Source organism: Microplitis mediator, chromosome 11, assembly GCF_029852145.1.
Source record: "Microplitis mediator isolate UGA2020A chromosome 11, iyMicMedi2.1, whole genome shotgun sequence".
Classification (NCBI taxonomy): domain Eukaryota; kingdom Metazoa; phylum Arthropoda; class Insecta; order Hymenoptera; family Braconidae; genus Microplitis; species Microplitis mediator.
In genome coordinates this window covers 16834501-16862482 of record NC_079979.1, presented here as the reverse complement: position 1 = coordinate 16862482, position 27982 = coordinate 16834501, and the positions used below count along the sequence as shown (strand labels likewise).

The 27982-nt window shown below is 30.1% G+C and overlaps 3 protein-coding genes across 6 annotated transcripts; 1 reads left to right on the top strand and 2 right to left on the bottom strand.

Moving 5' to 3' along the window:
* The first annotated feature begins 201 nt into the window (after positions 1–201).
* Positions 202–3316, top strand: LOC130677802 (polyglutamylase complex subunit TTLL1). The gene is made up of 9 exons (XM_057484671.1): positions 202–288; positions 1263–1411; positions 1590–1721; positions 1802–1867; positions 1934–2299; positions 2352–2553; positions 2651–2881; positions 2996–3105; positions 3179–3316. The coding sequence occupies exons 2-9, from the start codon at positions 1341–1343 to the stop codon at positions 3312–3314; spliced, it is 1314 nt and encodes a 437-aa protein (XP_057340654.1). The 5' UTR covers positions 202–288; positions 1263–1340; the 3' UTR covers positions 3315–3316.
* Positions 3317–3374: 58 nt separating this feature from the next.
* Positions 3375–15897, bottom strand: LOC130677800 (low-density lipoprotein receptor-related protein 6). 2 transcript variants are annotated; one of them, XM_057484669.1, is made up of 5 exons: positions 15589–15897; positions 15379–15493; positions 8930–10895; positions 6432–8860; positions 3375–6358 (listed from the first exon to the last, which is right to left on the bottom strand). In XM_057484669.1, exons 2-5 carry the CDS (start codon positions 15470–15472, stop codon positions 5985–5987), a joined length of 4863 nt encoding a protein of 1620 aa, XP_057340652.1. In that variant the 5' UTR covers positions 15473–15493; positions 15589–15897; the 3' UTR covers positions 3375–5984. The 2 variants fall into 2 exon arrangements, with proteins under 2 accessions (XP_057340652.1, XP_057340651.1); XM_057484668.1 differs by having other exon boundaries at positions 15379–15897.
* Positions 15898–21687: 5790 nt separating this feature from the next.
* On the bottom strand, positions 21688–27971 carry LOC130677799 (uncharacterized). Of its 3 annotated transcripts, XM_057484667.1 has the most exons (12): positions 27906–27971; positions 27052–27153; positions 26911–26971; positions 26172–26443; positions 25324–25525; positions 24994–25005; positions 24566–24728; positions 24414–24491; positions 24172–24329; positions 23425–23547; positions 22549–22693; positions 21688–22055 (listed from the first exon to the last, which is right to left on the bottom strand). In XM_057484667.1, the coding sequence occupies exons 2-12, from the start codon at positions 27138–27140 to the stop codon at positions 21688–21690; spliced, it is 1671 nt and encodes a 556-aa protein (XP_057340650.1). In that variant the 5' UTR covers positions 27141–27153; positions 27906–27971. The 3 variants fall into 3 exon arrangements, with proteins under 3 accessions (XP_057340650.1, XP_057340648.1, XP_057340649.1); XM_057484665.1 differs by lacking the exon at positions 27906–27971 and having other exon boundaries at positions 27052–27878; XM_057484666.1 differs by lacking the exons at positions 24994–25005; positions 27906–27971 and having other exon boundaries at positions 27052–27875.
* Positions 27972–27982: the final 11 nt, after the last annotated feature.

Sequence of the window (27982 nt, the reverse complement as noted above, 5' to 3'; positions counted from 1 at the left end):
AACTAAAAATATGCACGTGTAGAAAATTTTAAAAACTACAGATGCAATTTTTTCAAATATTTATTTTTTTATAATTTATTATTCAAAAAGAAGTCCAAAAATTATTAGACGTCGGCTAACTTCAGTATCATGAATTTTTTTTAAATTCTTAACGGATTTTTTCTAATTCTTCTCTACAATTTTGTTTTTTTATTTCAAAGAAAAAAAAATGTCTGCTAGTTTCAGTATCAGAAAATTACGAGTGTGGATTTAGCAGATGACGACATAAATTTTAAATAAATAAATAAAGTAATAAAATTTTAAAAAATGCGCGTTAATTTTTCAGTTTTCTAAGTGCGAATTTTTAAATTTTTATTTTACTGACATTTTGTTTATTTACTAAACAATTGAAAATTGTCAGCTGCATTCACTCATGAGAAAATTTAGTGTCGTTAAAAAATCAAATTCCAATCGCGTTATCGTTAAAAAAAAAAACTTGTCTGCTATTTTCCGAATCATGAACTATTAATTAATAAAAATAATAAAAAATAAAATTACTTACATTCGGATGTTCACGACAAGTATTACGAACTCTTCCTTTGAAATATTGACCACAATTGTGACAATATATTCTTCTTTTTGCACGTTCACAAATACATTTAACAGTTGAATTACCAATCAATGGTTTTCTCAATGAATTTTTCATTTTAACTTTTTATTTATTTACTAATTAATTAATTAATAAATATTTAGTCTAATTATATTTTTAAACAGTAACTCATCAGACGCTACTATTCGGATGATACCCAGAAGTAAAGCCGGTAATATTTTGTGTAAATATGAGAGCAGAAGCTTCTTTGTTTGATTTACGTATCGTAGTACAAAACTAAGCACTGGCCAATCAGAGACAACGGTTTGGATACTCGACAAAACGGCGCCGACTAACAAAAAATTTCTCCCATTTTTTTTTGTTTGTCAACAAATTTTCAAATTTACTACGTCGTTATTTTTAATTTCAAAAAAATTTCCCGCTAATAAAATAAATGTCATAAATTTATTTTTATTTATGATCTTGAAGTTAGCAGCCAATTAATAATTTTCGGTTTTTTTTCAACAATTTAATTAAAAAAAAAAAAAACTGAAAATATGCACGAGTAGAAAATTAAAAATTTTATAGGTGCAATTTTTTGAAATTTTTTTTTTTTATAATTTATCGTTTAAAAATAAATCCAAAAATTATCAGACGTCCGCTAACTTCAGTTTCGTTTTTATTTACAATGAAGACTTGGGTCCCGTTGTTTCCATGGATTCAATCGATCAAACTGTTGATTATCAATAACAATAAATAATAATTTATAACGATGGCGAGCACTGCTGTGAGTTCAGATAATAAACGGACCGGAAGTAATAATTTGGCGACTATTTATGGCAGGTAATTTAATTGTAAAATAATTCTGATGCAATTATATACTTTTCTCTTTTTAATATTCAGTAGAGTTATGAATTTTAAATAAATATATATATGTATGTGTATATATTAATATTATTCATTATATTATTATGTATTGATGTGTAAATAATTATATAAATATGAATAATTATTTTTTTAGAGTACCGACAGTTGGGGCTGACAAAATGAAAGTGACATTTTGTACGGATATGGATAAATCTGTAATTGTTTATAATTTTGAAAAGCGAGGATGGACCCAAGTTGGGCCTGAAGATGACTGGAATTTTTATTGGTATTAAATTTAAATTATTAATTAATTTTTTTTACTGATTTTAATTTTAAATTTTAAATTTTGAATTTTGAATTTCCTAGGGCGGTCACTCAATCATGCAGAAGTATTTTTAGCGTAGAAACCGGATATCGTATGGGAGATAATCAGTATGATGTAGTATTTTTATCAATTTCTTTTTTTTAAATGATTAATTAATTCATTTATTTAACCAGGACAATTAATCATTTTCCAAACCATTATGAATTAACGCGGAAAGATTTGCTGGTAAAAAATATAAAAAGGTATAGGAAAGATTTAGAAAGAGAAGGAAGTCCTTTAGCAGAAAGAGGAGACGGTCCAGGAAAATATCTTCACCTTGATTTCATACCAGTAACTTTTGTTTTGCCTGCTGATTACAATATGTTCGTTGAAGAGTATCGCAAGTCTCCGCAGAGCACCTGGATCATGAAACCCTGCGGAAAGTCTCAGGGTGCGGGTATTTTTTTGATAAACAAACTCAGCAAATTGAAAAAGTGGTCACGCGAAGCCAAAAATCCATTCAATCCCAATTTATCCAAAGAGTCTTACGTGATTTCAAGGTAAAAATTCAGAACTGAATCAGTATAAATTTGATAAATAAAAATTTTTTAGGTACATCGACAATCCTCTTCTGATAGGCGGTAAAAAATTTGACCTGAGATTGTACGTACTGATAACTTCCTTCCGTCCGCTCAAGGCCTATCTCTTCAAGTTGGGGTTCTGCAGATTTTGCACTGTCAAGTACGACACAAGTATCCAGGAGCTTGACAATATGTACGTACACCTGACAAATGTTTCCGTACAAAAACACGGTGTAAGTGTTTAGCTTTGTTTTTTTTTCTGTCTGAATTATTTGGTAAATGTTTGCCGAGCACTTTCTAAGTGCTAATACTAAAACTTAACACTTTCAGGATGAGTATAATAGTCTCCACGGAGGCAAGCTGAGTGTTCAAAATCTTCGTCTTTATTTAGAAAGTACAAGAGGCAAAGCTGTTACTGAAAAATTGTTTGCTAATATTTCATGGTGTATTGTTCATTCATTGAAAGCCGTTGCGCCAGTTATGGCTAATGATAGACATTGTTTCGAGTGTTATGGATATGATATCATCATTGATAATAAACTTAAACCCTGGTTAATTGAGGTAATTTGTAGGAGTGTGTGAATAATTCAAATTACTCGTAAATTTTCTAACGATCAAGTTATGACTTGATGACCAGTAAACGATAATATGAATAATATTTTTGTGTAAATTTAGGTAAATGCATCTCCTTCTCTGACATCAACGACTGTCAACGACAGAATATTAAAGTACAAGCTTATCGACAACATAATCTCAATTGTAGTACCGCCAGACGGAGTGCCAGAGTAAGATTTAAAAGTCTTGTAAATAATTAATGCGATAAATGAATAATGTAATGAATTATAAATTTATCTCTAGTGTCAGATGGAACAAGTGTCCCTCGCCAGAGGCGATGGGGAATTTTGAATTACTACTGGATGAAGAGCTTTATGCACTTGAAGAAAAGGAAGGTCCTTCAGGAAAGTATAGATATTCATCAAGTAAATGGAAATAATTTAAGTCAGAATTAATCAACAAAAAAATTTATTAATTATTATTAATATTTTTTTAAAAAATGTTATTTTTGTACAAATATGTTACATTACACAGGATAATACGAAATATTGTCACCTATGTTTATGATAAAAAGTGAAAAATGCTAGTAATTAATTAATTAATTAATTTTTTTTTTATTCATTCAGTCTTGGATGCTCAATGCAATCAGTGATTTGATCGAGTTTATTACTACTTAAAGGCGATCTATAATTACTTGGCAGTGCCAAATGTTAAAACGTTTTATATTTTAGTCTTAACTATAAAATTTATTATTAGGGATGTGCGAACAGTTCGAACTTATGAATTATTTGTATCGAATCAAATCGAATAATTCAAATTTTCAAAATGATTTGTAAATTTTCATGATCCTGAAGTTAGCAGACAATTAGTAATTTTCGGATTTTTTTTTTCAAAAAATCAATTGCTAAAAACAAAACTAAAAATATGCACATGCAGAAAATTTAAAAAACTAAAGGTGCAGTTTTTTCAAATATTTGTTTTTTATAGTTTATCGTCTAAAAAAAAATCCAAAAATGATTCGTCTGCTAACTTCAGTATCATAAATTTTCTTTAGAAGGACTTTAAATTTTAATATTTTTTCCGATAATTCAAATTTTTGCAGGGATAAAAAGAGCTGACACGAAACTACCCAAGGAGCACACTTGCCTTTGTGACATCTATAAGATGTCAGTTTTTAGGCTGCTTTTTGACTTATCGAAAAGGCAGCAATATGTTGATAAAACGATCAGATAATTATATCATCGAAAATATGTCTGCTTAAATGACTTAACACAAGTGACGACGAAAAGTAAATTACGAATAGTGGTAAAATAAGTAATCTAAATGACTTTTTAATTGAAATGAGACAGGAAAAACGACACAATTCTTCTCTGTCTTCAGAACCAACATTTGCATGTCGTATTTATACCAAAAAAGATGACTTTGGAACAAAAAAAACTTTGTCTTGTCCTTTTAAAAGACATCTTTCAGAGAGTGTACCAGGTGATTTTCAAATGAACCGCTTTTACAGTTAAGACCCAAATTATTAAACGAAATATGTCATTCGATGCGTAAACTTATTATTCATCGAATGAAATGTTTCTCGTTCGGAAATTGCAGTTTATATCTGAGAACGGCTCATTTGAAATTTCTATTTGCTAATGTAAGTACAACAAGGACAGTTCCGTTCGTTCACATGTGTGTGAAAAAGAGAATAGATGGCACATCCTCTCAAGACATCTTAAAGTTGTTCTGTGCTACTTGGGTATGAAATAATTACTGTTGGTTACTAAAAAAATTAATCTCTCCCTTGAATAAAAAATTGAATATTTAAAATCTGATTAGAATTTTTTCCTTAAAAAAATTTTCAGATAATTCGGAAACTATAATTATTAGATTAAAATAATTACGTTAAATTTGAACATGATTTGCACACCCCTAATTATTATAAATAATATTTAAAAATCGCATTATTATATTTTACAATAAACTTTAATATACAATAATATAAAATGAAAAATGAAATCTACTGTATTGTAAAATATAATTATGGGATTTTAAAAAAAATATGATAAATTAATATAATACATGGTTTTATTATCAACGATTATGGCACACAATCGTAAGTGAAACAATATATAATTAAAAAACAGGATTTTATATACTGTACATAAAGTAACAATAAATATCAGGAATTATATTTTTTAAATGGAAAACTTTCATGTGCGTTTGTACCTTCATGTACTTCGTTGTACAGCAAGAAAAAAAATTTTCTTTTGTTAATAGTAATTTTAAAATTATATTATATATTCTTATAAATAATTAAATCAAATAATTATCTTTGTATTTGTTAATAATTATAATAATAAAATTAATATTTACTCGAAGCAGCCTTTGGTCAGATGCCACGTCAGGTAAAATAAAAAAGATAAAATCTAAATTCTCTCTTATAATTATTAAAAAAATTAAAACGACATACTTTGTATCACAATTAACGGAGTATAGATTTTAAAAAAAATAATTAATGGCTTTTATAGTAAACAAAAAAACTCGCGTTATAAGAACACGATTTCGTTTTTTTTTTTTTTAATTTATAAACGTCAAATACTCCATTCTATACAATGGTATTCATTTATTAATATCCTTACAAAAAAAAAGTTCTAATTATTTTTACTTAGCAATTAGTAATTATATATATATAATATATATACATATGCGTCTATATTTACAGTACCATGGACAAATTTGCTTTTTATTTGCAAAGTTTTGGTCGCGAATTTTTTTTTTTCAGGCACAGAGGCATTAACTTTGTACATGTGTAAAAAAAAATAAAAAAAAAACTATAAAACAAATATTTGCACTTCATTACGTGGCTGTGATCAATGCCCTCGCGCATTTTTAAAAAATATCTAGCACCGTCGTCATTGAAATCTAAATACTAAAACATCATTTTTCTTCCCTCAAATATTAAAGTTGAAAAAAAAAAGTAACTTTAAAAATTAATAAATAACCAAGTGATGTAAACTATCACATCTAATATACTTTGAATTGATATGAAGCTCGTAATTTTTAGTTGTCTTAAATATTAGCCTAGAGTACTACGAATGGAAGCACCGAATTGTTTGATCATTTATGGTACAGGTGAGGGAGGAGGTGGTAGAGGACTGAAGTAAGTCGAGGATCTTGAGCTAGGCGACGGAGGACAGCTGATACCGGCGTCACTGTGATACACAGATCTAGGTGTGGGTGGTGGCGGAAATGGTTCACTTTCATACCTATATCGCGTTGGATAATTGCAATCAGATTCATCACAAACATCTGTGCTGCAGGGTGTCGGTGGTGGTGGTTGATTTATACTCCGATAATGTCTGTAAGGACGATATCGTGATGCATTGCTGCTTGAACATCTTGTGGAATTGGCTGTTGTAGCAGGACTTGGTGGAGGATTTAAAGTCTCTTGTGGATAAACTCCACCAGAACTTCCTCTAGTTGAACTCGATGCACCTGAAAAATTTTAATTAAATAAATAAATATTTAAAATTAAGTCGGTACAGTTTCAATAATAGCAATAATTTACCTGTTATGTGACTTCGATCGTAGCCCGAGCCAATACTCCCCGTCAGAGTCGACATTCTGACAGTTTTCAAACCGTTTTTGTGATCTTTTGATCCATTCTTTTGAACCAGCGTTGGTTTACCGGATCTGCCGGGCTTTGGTGATAATGGATCGCCTGCAGAATCATGTAGAATATCCGGTAGTTCTTCACTACCAGCCAATTTTTTACGACAATAATAAAACCCTAGTACAGCAGTTGTGACAACACCAACAACAACAAGAATAGCTATTATGTAAGCGCTTTTACCGGATTCTATTCCAGCAGAGCCGACCATGTCACGTCTGTTTGGTGGTGAACAAACAGCTGGTGATTCATCGCTACCGTCGGCACAATTATCCCATCCATCACACAATGTATTACCGGCAATACAAACTGAGGTCAGTGTACAACGAAATTGACCCGGTTGACAGCAGTGAGCTTCATCACCGCCGTCTTGACACTGAACGATACCGTCACAGACCCAGGAATTATCAATACACTGTCCACTTTGACATCTAAATTGATCACGGGCGCAACTAGGGCATCCTAATTCATCACTTCCATCAGCACAATCTGTTTGTCCGTCGCATTTCCAGGATACGGGAATGCAATCATTTGCGATTGACGAGCCAGAATCAGCGCAAGTGAAATGATCAGCTCGACAAGCTGACACAGCACTGCAAACTCTTCTGTCTTCAGAGAGAACAAGGTACTGAGGACAGGAACATTTTGCTGGTGATTCTGTTCCTATACAAAAGTGAGAGCAGCCTCCGTAATCTTGAAATGGACTGCAAACATGAGATTCCATAACTAGATCCTCCGGAGTTCTTACTGTTATAAAGTCAGTGACTAAACGATTGAGCACCGATTGCCTTTCTAGTCCCGACGTAACGTTTACACGTTCCACTATCTGTGATTCGCGATTGAACCAGTAGATGTATTCATTGAAGACAGCGAGATACGCTATTGCTCCTAGTTCATCAATAGATATCAAAACCCGACGCCCGTTGCCGCCGAGCTCGGCAACTTCTATTTGATGTCCGTGCGCCCAAAAAATAAGATCCGATATCGTATCAATGGCTAAACTTGTCGGCTGATTTAAATCCGTAGCAATTGTAATACGATCTTTACCATCCATCGCACTTTGAATAACTTTCATTTTTTCTCCGACGTCTGTCCAAAAAAGCAGACGTTTTTCAGGATGTACTGCAATATTTCTCGGTTTTTCACCCTCTCCTTTCACAACAACACCCAAAGCCGATCCATTGTCAAGTCGCGTAACATTTATCGCGTCATTTGTTGTGCAGGACCAAAAAAGCAGCCGCCCGAGGGGATCAAGCGCCAGATCAAAAGGATGAAATCCATTTCCTCCGGAAATAATCACTGATGCATGCGTTCTATTTTCCAGAGTTTTACGTATTGACATAGACCGACCATCGATCCAATAAATATGCTGGGTGATTGGATCTAAATCAATTGACTTGATATTTCTAAGACCTTGAATTTTCATAACAACATCCGGACAATCATCAGCGTCTGGTAAATATCTTCCCATAAGATTTCTCGTGCTGTAAATCATAAAATTTCTCGGCGCAATACAAGTCTTATTGTCAGATCCTAAATTAAAATGTGTCGGACACGTGCACTTGTGAGAATGTGAAAAATTACCATCGGTATCAGATAACGCAATACAAATATGACTACAACCTCCGTTATTTATCTTGCAACCATTGGAGCCAGCTTGTCTTGATTCATGAAAAACAAGAATACTGGTAACTGACTCGAGTTTATCGTGAATCTTAGTACGATTGGCGCCAGTTGTTTTATTTGCTCGTTCAACGTTACCAGTATTCCAGTCTGTCCAGTAAATATAGTCCAGATGCTGAGTAAGACTGAATGGATAGACGATGTTTCGTGTAATTACTGATTTACGATTTGACGTCTTAAGATCGTAGCTTACGATAGCAGGCGTCAGGAGATCCGCCCAATAGAGTCGTCTTAATTCGTGATCGATTGTCAGTCCGTGAGTCCGTCCGATACTCGATAAAACGACTTGACGTTCAGAGCCATCTAAATTTGCTCTTTCAATGCTCCCCGATTTTCCCCACTCACTCCAGTACATGTGACCGTGCCGTGGATCCAGAGCCAAGCAACGCGGCTCTATCAGATCTTGCCATATCAATACCTTCCTGCTATTGTCTTCTAATCGCACTAGTTCAATTCTCTGAGTACTGGTATCACTCCAGTAAAGATTACGAGCTATCCAATCAAATGCCAGACCTTCCGGTGACTCAAGGCCTAGGTCTACAACTTTTTCAGCTTCAGAGCCGTTTATAAAGGCACGTGATATGGTTTTTAACTTAACATCTGCCCAATAAATTCGATTCTGTGATATGTCAAAATCTAAAGCACTGAAATAAATTCAAATATATAAATATATTTTATTTATCATTCATTAATTAAGTAATTATGTAACTCACCTAGCATCTTTAACGCCCGTTACAGGAATAATATTATCGTTGTTTGCATTCTCAATACTTATTCTTCCAATATTATCTTTACGAGAGAATAAAAGAAAAGCATCAGGAATCACACAAGTTTTCTTGTCTTTTTTTAATTCATAGCCAATTTGACACGCGCAGATATAATTATTTCCCGGTTTATTTAAACAAAGATGACTGCAGCCGCCATTGTTGTTACCGCAAGGATTTGTCCCTTGAGTTTTTCCCAACTTGAGTGCTTTGACACCCATAATATCTGGAATCGGCTCCATTATAATTTCTCTGTTAGCTCCAGTGATCTTGTGCGCGCGTTCAACGCTTCGTTTCTGCCAGTCTGTCCAGTACAAATAATCTCCCAAAATACTTAAGCCAAAAAGATGAGGAAGATCATCAGTAATTATTTCCCTTCTATCTGTTCCATCCATATTGCACACTTCGATTTTGTCTGTCTTAGCGTCGCACCAATAAACTTTTCTTCTGTCAAGATCCAAAGCTATTCCATTCGGCCAAGAAATTCCTTTGGTAATAATCAGCATTCTTTCACTACCATCTAGATTGCTTCGTTCGATTTTAGGTTTCTTTACACTCCAGTCTGTCCAGAACATCCAGCCGAGTTGTGGTGCAACGGCAATTGCTCTCGGATTCATTAAATCCTCATTTATTAATACTTTCCTATTGGTGCCATTCAATCTCGCCACTTGAATTCTGTCTTTATCTGAGTCTGTCCAATACATATTTCTGGCGATCCAATCAATGGCGATACCTTCGGGATTTATTATTTCCTTAGTAATCAAATCTTCTTGTCCGGTGCCATTTAAATACGCCCTTCTTATTGCATGGGCGCCTTGATCTGTCCAGTAAAACATTTCATCAACTGGATCAAAGTCAACTGCAATGGCCCATTTTATACCAGTAAGTGGCAAAACAACATCAGTATAATCTGGCGAGTCCAAAGATAATCGGGACATTTCTTTTTTCTGAACAATCAGCAGTAAATTTTCCGGACGATCGGCGCAAGTTAAATTATTTATTAACTTTATTCCCGTAGGACAGGCGCAAGTGTAACCAGGAGCTCTTAGACTTAATAAACACAAGTGGGAACAATTTCCATTGTTGTGTCTGCAAGGATTATCAGCGTAAGGTTGTCTTTTGGGATCCCAGACTTCGATGTCTCCTGGTATATATTCGCCATGAAGTAATTCACGGGGATGTGACTGGCTGCCGGTTGATCGAAGATCGTGTGAATGAATGCACCAGGTGGACCAGTCTGTCCAATACAATTTCTGATCAAAAAACGTAATGGCGTAAGGATAATCAACGCCCTCTTTTATTATCGTTCTTCTATTTTTCCCCGAGTAATCGACCACGGCAATGAATTTTAATCTGCCGTCAGCCCAATAAAGTAACTCGTTCTCGTAGTCAGCAGTCAGTGCATTCGGCCAAAAAATGTCATCATGGACAATAGTCTCTCGGGAGTCAGGGTCACCGTCCATGGCTGCCTTCTCAATCTTTGGTGAATCTCCCCAGTCTGTCCAGAACATAAGACTTCTCATCGGCACCAATATAATGGCCCGCGGTTCAAATATTTCAGTCCAAAATAAAACTTTGCGCTGCGGCTCGCCATCGATGTTCGTAACCTCGATTGTTTTCTTCAGGAGGTCGGTCCAATAAAGTTTCCCGGTGTACCAGTCACATGCCAAACCATCTGGCTTCAATAATTTTGAGTTTATTACAGTGAACCTTTCACCAGGAGTGCTGCCATTTGTTTTCACGCACTGGATTATCTCCAACTCACTGTCAGACCAGCAGACGAGACGTCTCTCCCAAAAGAAATCAAGCGCTGCTCCCTGTGTCAGGTCTTTCACTATTAGCCCGACTTTATTGCTACGCGATACATTTGCAACTCGTATGTCTTTCCGCGTGGCGAATAGCAGCAGTGGAGACCCTGGAACAATAAAATAATACTTAATTAATTAGTATGTCTGGACTAGTATTAAAAAATTTTTTTTTCAATTAACTCAAGGGTTTTATAGTTTAAAGACTCAAAAGTATGTTTAAAAGATTCATAAATGACACTTGAGATCTTCAATGGCGAAGTAGAGTGACGCCTTTTTTTTTACCTTCTTGTGATGCTTTGAAGCTTCACAACAACCCAACGGTGTTTCTGCGCCTCATTATGTACTTTAACGCATTATTATTCCCTTTGCGGCATTCTCAACAAGAGAGTGAAATTGAGAGTGAGTAAGAGAGAAAGATTAATACAAGACATAGACAGCGAATTACAGTCTCTGAAAGAAGAGTCTGTCTTTTTATTCAAAATCATCTCGTAGATCCTCTTTTATATTTCGGATATATATTTATAAAAATATCTACGATAAAACCTGTACAACATCACGGATACTAGAAACTCACATTTCATTAATGCTCTTTGTTTTTTTTATTTTAATCTCCAACACCTTTTCTTATTTTTTTTATCGAATGACAGTTCTAAGCAGAAACAAAATATTTTATATTCACGTTCCTGTGGACCGTGTGCTGGATTATTACGAGAAAAAAAATCTAAGCTCGGAGTACAGGTGACGAGGCGTGAGATTAAACGAGAAGTGGAATAGAGAAAAAATATAAAATAGTATGTACTATAAATAAAAATATATGTATACATATATAAACACATAGAAGAAAAAAATTAAAGAGGCTCCTATATTTACGCGAGTGGGTACTCATAAGTCTCGTAATACTAGAGTAATAGGAGGGCATGTTCTTTTTGTAAAAAAAAAAAATAATAATAATTATAAATATAAAATATATATGAAGAGGAAAGTTTCGTAAAAATGTTTATCTTGAAAAGGTGGAGGAAAAAAAATATGTAGACTGTAAAAAAAAATTGTAACTCATTTATATATACATTTTTATATGTATACATGTATATGTATATATATATAGTGACTACGCCAATGAGAAAAGCAACCGCAGCGGGCACGCGAGATCATTCCTCGTTGGCAGTCCGTGAACCCAAAGTCCTTGCTGGTTTGTATCCTGGAGTATGAGAGAAAAGAGGAGGAGAGAGAAGACGGCAGTTAGCACGCCCCTCTTGCTGCCACGACTGTGCCTTGTTAGCGGCCGTTAGTCTTCTCATATTTTCTCTTCCCTCGTGTTCTATCTTTCTTTATCACCAGTTATCGCTCATCTCTTTTCCTCTTGTACATCAAGCCCATACACAACTCGGGCCTCCGGAAGAGATTCTCTCGCATCCTTGACACTCTCAAATGACACAACACCATACTGGATATGTGTACATACTTCATTAATTATTCATTAAATTAATTCAATATTTTCTTCCAGTCATTCGATGCGCTGTCCCTATAATGATTAAACTTTATTTAGTACTGGATAAAAAATTGGTAATTTAAATTTGAATCCTTAAGAAAAATTGGAGTTGGGTTTTGAATAAAATAAAATTTTTTATGATATGAATAGAAGGTAAGTATCAGAAATATGTATCAATGTTTATAAACATAAAAAGACTGATTTAGTATCTAAAATTGACGTCTAGACGTGATTCAATTTTAAATTAATGGCTGTCGGGGATAATGATGAAGGAATGAATGCAAAGCAGGTGGCGAAGGAAAGGAGAATAAGGTAGAGTGATGAACAGCACGAGAGAGGGCTGACCCCAGTAGTCTGTAGCACCAGCAGCAGTACCACCGACCACTACTACACCATCATCTTAGGGTAGAGCTTACAAACACCAGTACGATATCACACACGTTAATTTCAATGAGAATGAGAGTAAGATTAAAAAAAAAAAAGCTTAGAATTTATCGTACACACTCATGTATGATTCAATTCAAATACGTCGGGCAAAGCTTCAATTGTTCGTGCTATTAAACTTATAAATAATTCTCTTCTTGCTTATTGCTCTTTAATAAATATTAGAAATTTTTTCAGAGCTCAAGTTGTAGAATTACCATACACAAGGCTCTGCATTATATACTCTCCTGGAAGTCGAGATAAGAAAATAAAAAAAGATAAAACTAAAAGAAAGATACAACTTTAATGCTTGAGTATTTTATGATAGCTTTAAACAATCAGCCCACGTGCACTTTACGGTTAAATTAGTACACGCTTCTGTTATTTTTTATTTTATAATCAGGAAGGAGTAGAATATTCTTTTAAAATTAAGTTTAAATAATTCGGATATTGAAGTTAGCTGACATCTAATAATTTATGGATTTTTTTTAAAATAAAAGACTTCAAAAAGTTGCCTATAATTTTTTTTTTCAATTTTCTATATGCGAATATTTTTAGTTTTTTGTAATTTGTTGAAAAAAAAATCCGAAAATTTTTAACTGTCTGCTGACCAGAATTATAAAAAAATTTATAATCATAAAAAAAGGCCACTTGACATCCGAAATGGAAGCAGATTTCTCATTATTTCTTTACATTAAAGTTTCAAAATAAAATTTAATCAAAAATTAATTTGTTCTTGACATTGTTAATAAATTTCGAGCTCAAAAACCGCCAAAAATAGTAATTTGAAAGTTTTAAATTACCGCCATTTCCCAAATACTCGACCGACCTTTCAAATTTTTCAACTTGATCAAAATAATTTACTGAAAAATCGGTATCTAAAATTTCGAAATCCTCCGCCGATAACTTTAAAAAATTATGACATTTGTACGATAACACAAAAATCAGTCATGTAATTTTGAATCTTTGTTAACAATCAAAAAATAACCGTAAAACAAAAAAGAAAAAAGGAAAATATACTTCATTTTATCACCTATGATGTCCTTTCTACTGAATGAGACTGAATGTTTCCGTCAAAAAGTTATTTCACAAAAAAGCGGCATAAGTATGTTGTTTCGTAAATTTAAAAATTCAAAATTCCCACTATTTCTAAGCCAATTAACCGATTTCGCTCATCTTCGAACTTAACCGAGACAATCATTCATAGAGTACACGCGCGAACTTTAATTAAGATCCGATTATAATAATCGCGTTATATTACATATATATAAATTTTTGAACCAATGGTATTTTCGGAACCTACTCGAATTATGACAGACTACAGCGAAATTTATTTAAAATTCCACCATAAGGACAAATGCAATAGATTTCTATTAAATCAATTGATAAATAAAACAAAAATTATGCATAAAAAAGGACTTTGAATTTTCTGTTCTTTGATTTTAGCAAGCGCATACACCTGAGAGCATTATTTATATTGTGGCTTGTTAGGAGGCTGGTAAGAAGGACGGGAGATAGCCTCAGGGAAGGAAAAAAAGCTAGGTAAGTCTTATGAAGTGAGATAGTCAGAGTAATATAATATATAAGAGGAAGATAAATCTAGAAGGAGGGTCTACATTCCTGAGGTTCGGATCCCTCACAGCCGTTGTTGTTGTTGTTATGTAGTGATGTAGTGAAACGCTGTGTGCAAGGATCCCTGTATAGCATCTCCATCTCTTTCTTTCATTGACGATGAATATGTAGAGAAGTAGTTTTAGAGTCTGAGCATTGTGTTTTTTATATTATACTTATTTTTTAACCTTGTGTGCTTCTACTAGCTTTCGTTTTTTGGCCTGTGTGCTGGCTGTTCATCTCCAGTTCTCTTCCTTGTCCGGCAACAACGCTCTTTCCAGTCTCATACTTACAACCGAGGGTATGCACACCTCTAGCACACTTTTTTATTTTTATTTTTTTAACTTATTCTTCACCATTGCCTTTTATGCTATTCCTTTTCGTTGTAAGAACTCCTTAGGACTCCTTTTGGGCGGGGGTGCTAGCGAGGAAGTGATTAAAGTGATCCAGACGCTTTTATTTCGTTTTTTTTCTCTTCAAATTGTCATGGGTTTTATTCACACGAATTTCCTGTCCTCTATTTATTTAAATTTCACATTCATATGATCAAAAAAAATCCTCTTCTATTTATTCATTTTTCATGAAACTCAAGTTCACAAACGACTAATAATTTTTGAATTTTTTTCAAAACGATAAATTTTAATAAAAAAAATATTTGAAAAATTGCACTTATAGATTTTTTAATTTTCTACACATGCAAATTTTTTTTTTTTTTTTTTAATTGAGTTAAAAAAATCCGAAAATTGTAAATTGTTTTCTTACAACAGGATCATTAACTTTTAAATTAAAATTTGAAATATTTACCGAGACTATTTGGTTATTAAACAACAGAAAATACAAAAGCAAAATGATTTAAAATCATGAATAGAAACTCAAATAGCCGTAATGTAAACACAGAAGCAATAAAAAAGAAAAATAGAGAATATAAACACTGGGTCTCGTTGAGTTTGTCTAGAGTACGAGTCTGATAAAAAAAAATGAATACTTTACTAGTAATCGCACTCATGTTAACGATAGTAAATTAAATGATGAATGGGTGTAATTTAAAAATAAAAAAAAATTCTTACCAAAAGTTGAAGATACAGCGAAAGTGCACAAGATGATGTAGGCAGCGAGGGCGCCCCAGAATTTCCCCAGAGCCATTCTAAACCCGTAAGGCATTTGCGTTTTTCACATACATTTCTATGACAGGCATTTACTTTTTCTTGTTAATTATTATCCTTTAGTGATAAGTTATTTTATAAATAATATTCTTCTTTGATAAAATCATATATTACTTATAAATGTCACGTTAATATAAATAGTGAACAACACTGTCATTGGATAACAACAATAATAAATTCGTTGCATTACTCCGGCGAGTTTTGTTGTTTATAAATATATATTTATTTATATAGTACTCACTTGTTTAATTAACAGAACTTATTTATTAACAACTGGTTTATTATTGATAATGAAATTTAAAAAAACAAAACAAAACAAAATAAACAATCACGCTTCTCTTAACCACCGAGAAAGTGAAGCGTCAATTGCCCATTGCCATGCTCGGCACGAACTGAGTGAGAGATACTCAGACTCAGATGCTGAGATACCAATACGTAGTGTAGATATTTAAATATAGTAAAATATATATCAGGACCAGCACCAGGAAGAGTATGTGGTAAAATCGCAGGGTGATTTTTCATGTCGCTTTTAGTTGCGTTGATTTAAATTCCTGTTGAAATAAATATTGACAGTACGATCTGTCAAATGTTTGACAGTTGTAATTTTGAATATTTTGTTAATTCAAAATTGTAAAATATTTTTTTTGAGGAACTAATGGTCAGTAATTTTTTAAAAGTTATTTAGTATACAAAATAAATTTATGTCACATGAGAAGCGACTTAAGGCAGCGCCTGTAGTTTCCCTCTCTTGTGAATAATGGCTACCGCGCATGCGTTTTTTGAATTATAATTTAAATTCAAATAATTATTTTATGGTCTTGTCATGTCTGTCAATTTAAGTGGGTGGATTAAATAAATTGCGGATAATTTGTTGTGATAATTTGAGAGCATTTATAAGTTTTATTTAAAAACTCGCGGGAGCGGGAAATTTAAATAAAAATTATTTTTTGAATTTTTGTTTACTGGTGTTTTTTAAATCCTGAAGTTAAAAGACAATTAAAAATATTGTTTTTTTGAATTTCTCGTTTCTAAAAAAAAGTAAAAAATTATTAGACGTCGGCTAACTTCAGTATCATGATTTTTAATGGGTAATTTGTATATTATTATTATTTAAATTGTAATTATTTTTGAAAACAAAATCTATTCAATTAATTTAACAGTCAACTTTAATGATATTAATAGTGTATATATAAGTCTTTTATTGTTTCATATTACAATGATACTTAAAATACATCGAAACATGTGAATTATTTATTTTACTGTATACATTTTTGCTCATAGTCATAAATAAAATTACGGTGGATAAAAAATATAAGTAATTGTACAAGAAATTTACGTTGTATTGAAATTAAAAAAAAAATATAAGCTCATTAAAAAAATAATACGTCAGCTTTTTTACAAAAAAATTTAAATATTTGAATCCTACTTTCATTAAAAATACTTTATCGAAACCGCCTGACAAATTTATTAAGATAAAAAAAACAATAATGTCAGCATATAAAACTAAATTTACAATTTTACAATTATTTTTATTTAACTATTAGTTAACATATCGAGACACTTATTTGTTTTGCACTTTTTAACATCCTAAAGTATTGATTAGCTCATAGTTTTCGTACAATCGATCATAGATAATATATTAAGTATTTAATTTAAATAATAATTAGTTTAATTTTGGCACAATTGCTTTACATTATTGTTACACATCATCAAATTATATATTTTTGATATTAAAGTTAACAGACAATTAGAAATTGCCGGATTTTTTTTTTTCAACAGATCAATTACAAGAAAAAGACTAAAAATACACACATGTAGAAAATTTTAAAAACTCAAAGCGCCAACTTTTCAAAACGGGTTTATTAATATTGCTAGTATATATAGGGCATTCCACACCAAATCGACCACTTTTGAATCGACCTCTTTAGATTTGGCTGAAAATTTTTTCTCTTTTTCTATCCCATCAAAAACGTTTCTCATAATTTTTTCAAATTTTTTCACCTTTTGAATTGCCAGCATCTGTCCAAAAATGGACTAAACAAAAAATTTTTTTTTTCATTTTCTTCATTTTTGAATGTAGTTTTCAGAAAAAAATACAAAAAAATTATTCTGACGGTCCTTATATTTTTAAACTTGATTTTTCGAACAAAATTCAAATTATTTCGAGGATTACCATTAAAATTTTTTGTTTTTATTTTTTTTTTCCAAGTTTGAAAGTTTTCTGAGCACTCTCAAAAATTTTTAGCATGGTGTTGTGAGAAATAAGGCTAGTTGTAAAAATTTTTTTTTTTTCAATTGGAAAAAAAAAATGTAAGTCGAAAAAACATCATTCTGAAAAAATTTGAGGATCTGCAGAAAATGTCAAAGTTTTATATAAAAAAAAAAAATTAAAAATCAAAAATGGTAAACCGAAAAATTTTTGATTTTTTCTAAAAATCTACAAAAAAACAATGAAGATAGATTGCAATAATTTTTTTGTATTTTTTTTTAAAAACTACACTTAAAAACAAAAATTTTGAAAAAAAAACGTCCCAATCAGTCGAATTTTGAACAAGTTATAGCTATTTAAAACAAAAAAGCCATTTTTTTCAAAAATTTATAACTTTTTTTCGGTTAGGTGAAAAAATTATGAGAAAAGATTTTGATGGGGTAGAAAAAGAAAAAATTTTCAGCCAAATCTAAAGGGGTCGATTCAAAAGTGGTCGATTTTGCGTGGAATGCCCCATATACATTAATAATATATGAGTGTGAATGTAGCAGACATTCGGCAATTACTATAATTTTGAAATTAATAAAGAAAATTTAAATCGAATAAAAATAAAAAAATTCGCATGTACAGAATTTAAAAATCAGTGCACTTTTTTATTTTTATCTCTCTAATTAATTAATTAGTAAGTTAATTTATAATTAAAAATTTTGCTCGTATCTGCTACATCGACACTCATTAATAATATATAAATATACCATCAATAACAATTAATACCCGGTTTGAAAAACTGGCGCGAAAAATAATTTTTTTAAATATTTTTATTTTTCAATTTGCCATTTTTAAAAAAATTTAAAAATTACTAGACGTCGGCTAACTTCAGTATCATATATTTTTGCTCTACTCAAATTTTTTTTCTTCATAATTATATCTTGTACATATATTTTTTTTTTCCTATAATTATAAACGATTGAGCGCAAATTTTATAGCTCACGTATATCGTACAATGTACCAATTAATGAGCGTGAATGCAGCTTTTTTAATTATAAAATAAATCAATAAGATGTAAAGTAGAATAAAAATTTGAAAAATACATATTCAGATGATTGAAAAATCCGTACGCGCATTTTTTTAAATTTCATTACTTTGATTATCTGAATTTCTTTATTCAAAATTTAAAAATTGCCTCATATCTGCTGCATTCACACTCACACCAATTACAATTTATAATTATTTAAATCGTGTATTTAAAAAAATTAAATGTTTACATTAGATATGTTACGTATATGAGCATGCACAATCTTATTTTATTATCTGTTATTAAATAAGTTTTTTCGATAAATAAATTTGGATAATTATAGGTGATATAAAACACAATTATTAACTTCAAAGTCATTCATCCTGGTCATTTAAATTTATATTTTTAAAAGAATTAAATATATATATACCTTTGGCATATTATTTTGGACCAGAGATCATCTGTTATGTTGTATATATTTTTAAGTGTAAAAGTGACAAATTTTATTTTTAAAAACTCATTTATTTTATGAAATTTTTATATATTAATATTGTCTTAATATATAGACTTGTAAGATACATAAAAAATTATAATCAGTGGTGATAATTAATAATAATATTAAGAAAACTATAAAAGTATATTAGAAGCAGTTATGGTCCTAAAACCAGTCTTTAATGTCACAATAATAATAATAATTTTTTAATATCAATATCTCTAATCCAATATATTTGGCATTTTGTATTTTCTCTCAACTTATAGTAGTAACACTTTATAAAAAACATAAATTTATCGAACTTATTTTGGACTTTTTTTATGTTGATATAAACATATATTGATGATTGCATCACAGAGCTTTGAGAAAACGAAATAACACATAATAAATATTATTTCAGGCGATTCTCAGACAGTGTCCGGGACTTTTTTTAAATTTTAAATGACAACTGTCAGAAGTTTTATATAAAATTTGATCAATTAACTAAAAAAAAATTGATATCAATTGGGAGTTTAATGAAATTTTGAAAATAAATTTTACTAAAATTTTCATGTCAATTTTATAATTTAAATTTTCAAATTTTGGCGGCTAAAATTTATTCAACAAATTTCGTTTGATTCCTAATTGATGACAAGTAATTTTTTATGATCCTGAAATTAAGAATTTTCGAATTTTTTTTTCTACAATTTAATTAAGAAAAAAAGAAACAAAAGTAAAAAAATGCACATGTAGGAAATTAAAAAAACTATAGGTGCGATTTTTCAAAATATGATTTTTAAAAAAATTCAAATATTATTACAAGTCCACTAATTTCAGTATCATAATTTTTTCAAATTCTAAATTAACGTCTTAATTTTTTTAAATTAATTGATAAAATTTTGATACACGTATGAGTAATTTATAATTTTTAAAAAGTGTGTGCACTGTCTGAGAATGCCCTCAATTTAAAAAATTAGTATAAATAAAAAAAAGACGCATAAAAAAAAATTTCAACTATTGATATGCAAAGCAGTATCATTTAGTGTAATAAATTTCTAAAACTAAACTGCGGTTCTTTGGTGCAAGCGAAAAAATTAATATTATGATTACAATAAAATTAATTTATAAAATAATAATAATATTTATAGAAGTGTAATTAATACTACTGGAACAATACTTAATAATAAAGTTGCGTTATTTCTTTTCGTTAATGAATCTAATATCATTTTATAAATATCAGTAGACAAAAGAAAAAAAGACAATTATCTAAAAAGTATTTACAATAATAAATTGCCAATACTGTGATATATAAACCGGTCACGTGTAAAATAAAATTTATCTTAATTTAATAACGTAATTACGTAATAAGTTGTATAAATAATTGTAACTTTTTTACATGTCACAGTAATAAAAATATTAAAAAAAAAATTACATCGGTATAATATAGAGATAGAACGTCAATAAGATCATGATTGATTGTTAAAAGAATTCATTCTTTCTAGAGAGCTTAAATAAATTTAATCGGTAAACTTTTACCGTATGTACAAAAGTGATTGAAAAGAAAAAATAATTTAAAAATTCAAACGCTATTAACTTAATTAATATTTTTTATATTAACAACGATATTTAAAGTGAAAATTTACTAAAAAAACCGAAAAATAAATGCAATTGGAATGATTAAGTCCGTATAAAATTTTTTCCAATTCATTGTATGGTAAAAATTTAAAAAATGGAATGAACACTTGCCTGTTCAACTAGTCTCATAAATTGTTCGTAAAAGTACCCAAGTAGCACAGAGACAACTTTAAGATGTCATTTAAAAGGACAACAATTTTTTTTTGTCTCAAACCCAAGTTTTTTTTCATATAAATAAGACATGCAGTTCATCTAGGAGCCATAGGAAATTTTCCTTCTTTTTTCTGTTCCAAAAAAGTCATCTCTCTTCGAAATTTATTCGTAATTTTCCCGCCACTTGTCAAGTCTTTTAAGCAGATATTTTATGAAAAATTTCTGATTATTTTGTCAACATTTTGGTGCCTCTTAGGTCAAAAAATTGTTATCTTACAGACGTCACAGAGCCGTGTGCTACTTGGGTATACCCCGTGAATAAATAAATTTATTCTGATTTAGTAATAAATATAAATATTAAATAGCTTAGTCATGCAAACATCAAAAATTCAATACGCCAACAATTAATAATTGATATACTCTGCATGTATCGATCGACGGAAACGTTTTTTTTTCTTTACCTTGATTAATAGTAAAGTTATTTCAACAATAATTTAAGTGTATAAAAATTTTTTAAAATTTCGAAATTAGTTATTTGTTATTTTAAATTGTCTGGAGGGAGTAAAAACAGGCTCGTATTTATGTTACACGTATTCCATACCCTCAGTAATAATAATAAAAATTATTTAACTAAAGTTATAAATAATTTTTTTGACATATTATTATTATTATCTTTAAAAAAATAAATAAAAGCAGATAAATTTACGAAAAACTGCTTTCATTTATTTTTCATATTCTTGGTTTGTATGTCAGAGTTACGTGAAATGTTTGTACATCCATTTCAGTGCAATCTTGTGGTCCAATTGAAATATCTGCTGTCTTTTCAGTTATAAATTCACGTGAATATAACGTGTCATCATTTAATAATTCATCACTTTTATTTTTTGGTATTTTTTCAGCTGGTTCGAGCGACACTCTTTTCATTTTCATTGTTTCCATCGAACGCGACTTGCAAGCATCAACAGACACACGATTTTTCGCTCCATTTTCTTTGTGACGACGTGAGGAGCTTCGATGAATACGTGACTTTTCTCGGGAGGCAGTTCTTCGTAAACTTGGACGTTTTACCGATTCGGCACTTGCACTTAAACCTGTAGCTATTTAATTTAATATTTATAACAATTACATAATTACTCATCATTTATTCAGGCCATTCTCAGACAGTGTCTCCCACTTTTTTGAAATTTTAAATGACAGCTGTCATAAGCGTATCAAAATTTTATCAATTAATTAAAATACAATTAAGATCTTAATTGAAAAAATATCAATTTCACCGAGATATAGAATTTAAAAAAAAAATTACTTACAGTTAATAAAATCGTCAATTTTATAATTTGAATTTTTAAATTTTGGCGGCTAAAATTTATTCAACAAATTTCATTAAACTCCAAATTGATATCAACTGTAAGTAATTTTTTTAAAAATTTCAGCAAATTTGTCCTGTTTTCGATTAATTTTTTAATTAATTAATAAAATTTGAATACAATTATGACAGTTGTCATTTAAAATTTTAAAAAAGTGGGGGCACTGTCTGAGACTGCCCTTAGATATTATTTTTTCTTTATAAAAAAAAATAATCTAAATACTTACCAATATTATCAGAGGATGATCGATTGGATCCTCTGAGAATGTGTATGGCTGTAGGATCACTGTCTGTTCCTGCAAGTCTTTCACCAACAGGCGTCAAAAACCATTCAGACCTCGTGCGCATACGAGCCGTTTGCCTCTCGTGCACCTGAACGGATCGAAAACGCCCGAATTATCGTAAAAATCACGGGTTAATTATTATCAGAAGCTTGTAATTAATTATGAGTGCAGATGCGTCAATATGTATTTATTATGTACACATGATTGTGGTAATTGTTAAAAATCCTACATAATTAATCGTTACATTAAATTATTATTTTAAAACTTCAAATAAACAAAAAATATAAACTAATTAAATAAATTAATATATTTATGTAATATATGAAATTAATGAGAAAAATTTAAAAAAACGATAATAATAAATTTTTGTCATGCAAGCAAATACAAAAAATTAATAAAATATTTAATAGTACAATACATTGAAGGCAAATTAATTAAAAATAGATATTCTAAATAAACAATAGTGGTATCATTAACACAATATCAAGGGTATTTAAAATTGACAAATGCAGTCTTATCTATGTAATATCATCGTAATAGGTTTCATATGTCTGTACTGGTTTTTACGATGGAATGTTTGTATATAATAGTTATCGATTATAAGTAACGTGTTATCAATATCTCGTCAATATTATAAATTATTTTTTTTTTTTTTTTTTCGATTAAACGTCAGTCAACAAACAGTAGCAAGCGCTCTTGTGTTTACAAGATTTAATTTTGTTTATTTATTAATAATGACTTCTCCACAGGGATCGTTTTAATTTTTCTTAGAAGTGTTATTGATCTAGAAGACGGTTCTTAAGCTTCTCCAATGCCTACCTGTGGCAAGTAGCTGAGACTCTTAGTACTTTCAGCGTATCTATTAACGGCTCTTAATTCATCTAAAGTCATCGCAGCATGGCGGGATTGGTGACTAGCGTTACTTGATGATCTACTTGATGCCTAAAATTATTTTTATATTAAAAAATATTACTATTGTTTGCTTACATTTGAAGTAAAGACCCATTACCCGCTCACTTTTCATTGAAAAGATTAAACCACAATATAAGTATATTATAAATATATGATATGTCAGAATTAAATTTTAATTGGAAGAATACTGGTGATAATTTTTCTCAGCACCGAGCCCTGAGTCTAGATTTTCTATGGAATTTCTATAGAATTTCTTAGACGACTTGAAAATTTGACATTAAAAATTTCGATGTTGACGTAAAGATTTTACTAAAATTTATTTTCCAAATTTCGTTCAACTCCTAATTGATGTCAACTGTTAATAATTTTTTTAAAAATCTGTCTCGTCGAAATCGTAACTGCGTTGCCCTTTTTTCAATTATTTGATAAAATTTTGATACAATGACAGTTCAGTCATTGAAAATTTTTAAAAAATCGGGCACTGTCTGCGAATGCCCTTAAAGTAAAAAATGTCAGGCTGAGCGCGATTTTTAAAACAGACATTTGATTTAAATTTAAAATAAATTATAAAAACGCATTAGTCAGTTAAAGTGAGTGACTAATACTGGTCGGGTTCAGGGGCTGTTACCTCAATAAAATAATTAATTAACTCACATGAAACAATCCATTTTCTTCTAAGCTAACAGAAAGTCTTGTATAACTTTCGAGTAAAGTATTCTCGGGAATCATTCCTAATGATGACGTAAGATCTAAAGACTCTGGAACGTGAATCAAAGCTGGTGTCGATTGCGATTCCTCTTGATGCGACATAGCTGAAGGCAAGGAACAAAAATGAATAAACAATAAATTCTACTATGGAAATCAATAATCAATACGTTTGTTAAATAAATATTTACATTCCAAATTGAACTTGAGTCCCCATCGCTCACATTCATATTGCAGCCACGTCTTTTCTGCTTCGAGAGATAATTGTCCTTGAAAATTAATAACTTTTAAACAAAAGAATTTTATTTATTATTTTAATTAATTAGTCATTTATTTCGCTTACTAGATACAAGAGTATTTGGTGGGTAACGGAAACTAAATATCCAGTCTTCTTCAACTTTTAGTATTCGGCCAGTAATTCGAGCATAAAACTCGTAATTTTCACGACCAAATAAATTCGATACTCCAAAATTATCAATCATAAATTTCATCACACGAGTCGCTACCTAAATAAATAAAAAAAATACTTATAATTAAAAATAAAATCATAGTAAGCATAAATAATAATTTTGAATACAATGAGATTTACTATCCGTTAATTACAGGTTTTAATATTTCATTACTATTTAGAAGCTAACATGCGAAAGCTTCATGCATCAAATACCCATTAATTTTATTTACTTTCTTTGTGAATTCACATGAAAGTTTTTTAAAATATACATTCAATAATAACTCTGATATGTAATATAATTATTAGTACATTAAACTTACTGATATCTCCGCCTGATAGTGTGAAAAGATAAATATATAAATGAGATAGATGATAAAATATATCATGCATAATTTATATATATCATTTATTATTTTTACTTCAATTTTTTCTTTTATAATTGCAGAGATTTAAAAAATTTTTACTTCCGTTTCAGAGTAACCGTTGATATCAAATAAATTTAAGCGAATTGTTGTGTTAAAATTTAATATAATTATTTTAAAATATTGTCAGAAAAAATATGAATTATTGTATTTATTTGTTGTTAGCATTTGTGTCAGCCAATTAGTGAATTCTGCGCCGTAAAATATTTAAAATAAGTTTTTATGTACCTTGAATCTCAGTACGTCCTCCATTTTAGCTGTTTTCCCATCACTGACACAACTTTGAAAGAATGAGGGTGCGACAGATACACCCAGTGCTTCACTAGACATTCCTGTACGAGCTCGTTCGCTATTGACAGCAACTACTCTAAATGTTCCGAAAAGTAATACTAATAAGCGTTGGGTGTAAATGGGCAATGATGTAATTAATCTGTAAAAATATAAATTATATTTATTTAAAAATTTTTTAAAATTCAAATTATTTCCAAACCAACTTTCAAAATGACAAATTCATAAGGAGGTGAGCAGTAAAACTTTAGAATTTAATTTTGACGATAGATTGGACGTTTCGTCTTTTTATTGGGACCTTTAGCAACTTGATCATATAAATTATATTCTTTTAAATGTTTTTAAAACGTAAGTCGTACATTAGAGTATATGCATTAAGTGTTAGATGAGTTTTAGTTTATTTTTATTCTACTAAGTTGTAATTTATTTATTGTAATTAAGGCCCCCACTTTTTAAAAATATGCAATGACCCAACTGACATAATTTTATCAATTAATTTTAAAAAATTACTTACAGTTATCAATTAGGAGTTAAAAAAAATTTGTTTAAATTTTAGCCTACAAAATTTGAAAATTCTAATTATGAAATTGACATGATTTTACTGAAATTTATTTTCCAAATTTAACTACTAATTGATGTCAACTGTAAGTATTTTTTTTTTAAATTGTATCTCAGCGAAATTTATGATGAAAATTAAATTCTCAAGTTTTACTTTACTGTCCACTTTCCTATAAATTTATCATTTTATTAAAGTTTAAAAAAAAAAGTAACGTAATTACGATAATTACTTATGGATCTGGTCCCTCTGTTGTTCCATACTGTCAAGTTGAATAACCGTAAATAATTGTTGTTCTCCTTCTCGACCAAACACCCCTCCAGGTATTTTTCTAAGAAATTTTTTCAATACACTGGCTATTGTATAGACACTAAAGTTGTCCATGTTAACTAAACGTCCAGTTTGGAGGAAATGAATAAGTTTTTTCATGTTACCCTGATGACCTGGCGCTCTGAACACATCTTTTCTCAACGGTGCTTCTTTGTTAAGTTTTAAAATAAGAACCTAACAAAATAAAGTCACATCCAGATATAAAATCATCCTCAAGTTAGAAGACAGTTAACAAATTTCTGATTTTTTTTTTTTCAGCAAATCAATTACAAAAAAAAAAAAAAATATAAAAATATGCACATGTAGAAAATTAAAAAAACTATAAGTGCAATTATTTTAAATATTTTTTTTTTATTATTTATCGTTCCTAAAAAAAAATCAAAAAATTATTAGACGTCAGCTAACTTCAGTATCAGAAGTTAGCAGACAATTAACAATTTTCGGACTTTTTTTTTCAACAATTTTTTTTGAAAAAAAAAAAAAAACTAAAAATATGCACATGTAGAAAATTTTAAAAACTGCAAGTGCAATTTTTTCAAATATTTTTTTTTTTAAATTTATCGCTCTTGAAAAATTTCAAAAATTAGTAGACGTCGGCTCATTTCAACATCACAAAAAAATATAAATTTACAAAAACTTACCAATAATGGACCAGGAATATCATTTTTACAAACTTCATCTAGTGGTACACCAAATTTAACTCTACAAAAAATAAAACTTTGAATAAACCACTTTAAAATTAAAACCGCGAAAATTTAAATAAACAAATAAACAATACTGACTTTTCAAGTCTTCTAGGATAGGGTGGTACAGAAGAAGGATGTCCACAGCTGGTGACAACATTGCCAAGGGTAGCTGCCCTCCTGTGCATTCTTTCAGTCCAACTACTCATCATTTTCAAAATTTTTTTTCCTTAATAATTTTTGGCTTGCAGCTCAAATTACTTAGTATACATATTTTATAATAATTATAGTAATTTATTATTAAATAATCAACAACTACGTTAGCATTTTAAACTAATCACTTTACAAGTTTTGTTAACTGGTACCTCAAGACATTAGTACAGAAATTAAATGTACTGCAAGCGTATGTCACTCGAAGCAGTGATGCTAAAATTCAGCATGAGGAGCATAATTTGTAAAACCAAATGCACAAACATAAGACTAACCTAACACTGAAATAACATTTGTTGGTTAGTCTTCGTCCAGTTATATATGACTTATTAATTTTTTAAACAGCGTATCCATTATTTTTAATTATTTTTTATCACCGATCTCCAGTAAGTTGTAACTCATGAGATGTTTAAGCTTTAGCTGATGCAGGTACACATATATGTGACTAGTTATTACTAGCAACTACAACTTAAAAGCATTCATCAGGTCATGAACCAACACGACCAATACCAACCACACCTTAGACGACCACCACCACCAAGTAAATTATCATTTTATTTTATAAAAAATCAATATGGCTTTAAAGAGACACCACGACGCTACTCAACTCTCGCAACTGAATCCATAACCCCCCATCGGTTATGTTTTTTCTTCTTCATAAATAATTATTTATATTGTAAACACAGCACACACTAAACATGGACAATTTATACACAAAAGATACTTAACATATTTTAACATACTTCCTCTCTCTTTCAATCCCGCGTCGAGCTAAAAAATTTCATCCAATCAAAAAGATATTATACAACACAACTGACAC

Coding starts and splice junctions, on each gene's coding strand:
- LOC130677800 (XM_057484668.1), bottom strand. CDS start 15,472: ATGCCTTACGGGTTTAGAATGGCTCTGGGGAAATTCTGGGGCGCCCTC. Junction 8,861..8,929: donor ACGGGCGTTAAAGATGCTAG/GTGAGTTACATA, acceptor AATTTATTTCAG/TGCTTTAGATTTTGACATAT. Junction 6,359..6,431: donor CGATCGAAGTCACATAACAG/GTAAATTATTGC, acceptor AAAATTTTTCAG/GTGCATCGAGTTCAACTAGA.
- LOC130677799 (XM_057484665.1), bottom strand. CDS start 27,164: ATGATGAGTAGTTGGACTGAAAGAATGCACAGGAGGGCAGCTACCCTT. Junction 24,330..24,413: donor ACTCAAGTTCAATTTGGAAT/GTAAATATTTAT, acceptor CCTTGCCTTCAG/CTATGTCGCATCAAGAGGAA. Junction 23,548..24,171: donor AAGAAAATGGATTGTTTCAT/GTGAGTTAATTA, acceptor AAATAATTTTAG/GCATCAAGTAGATCATCAAG.
- LOC130677802 (XM_057484671.1), top strand. CDS start 1,341: ATGGCGAGCACTGCTGTGAGTTCAGATAATAAACGGACCGGAAGTAAT. Junction 1,722..1,801: donor GATGACTGGAATTTTTATTG/GTATTAAATTTA, acceptor TGAATTTCCTAG/GGCGGTCACTCAATCATGCA. Junction 3,106..3,178: donor CCGCCAGACGGAGTGCCAGA/GTAAGATTTAAA, acceptor ATTTATCTCTAG/TGTCAGATGGAACAAGTGTC.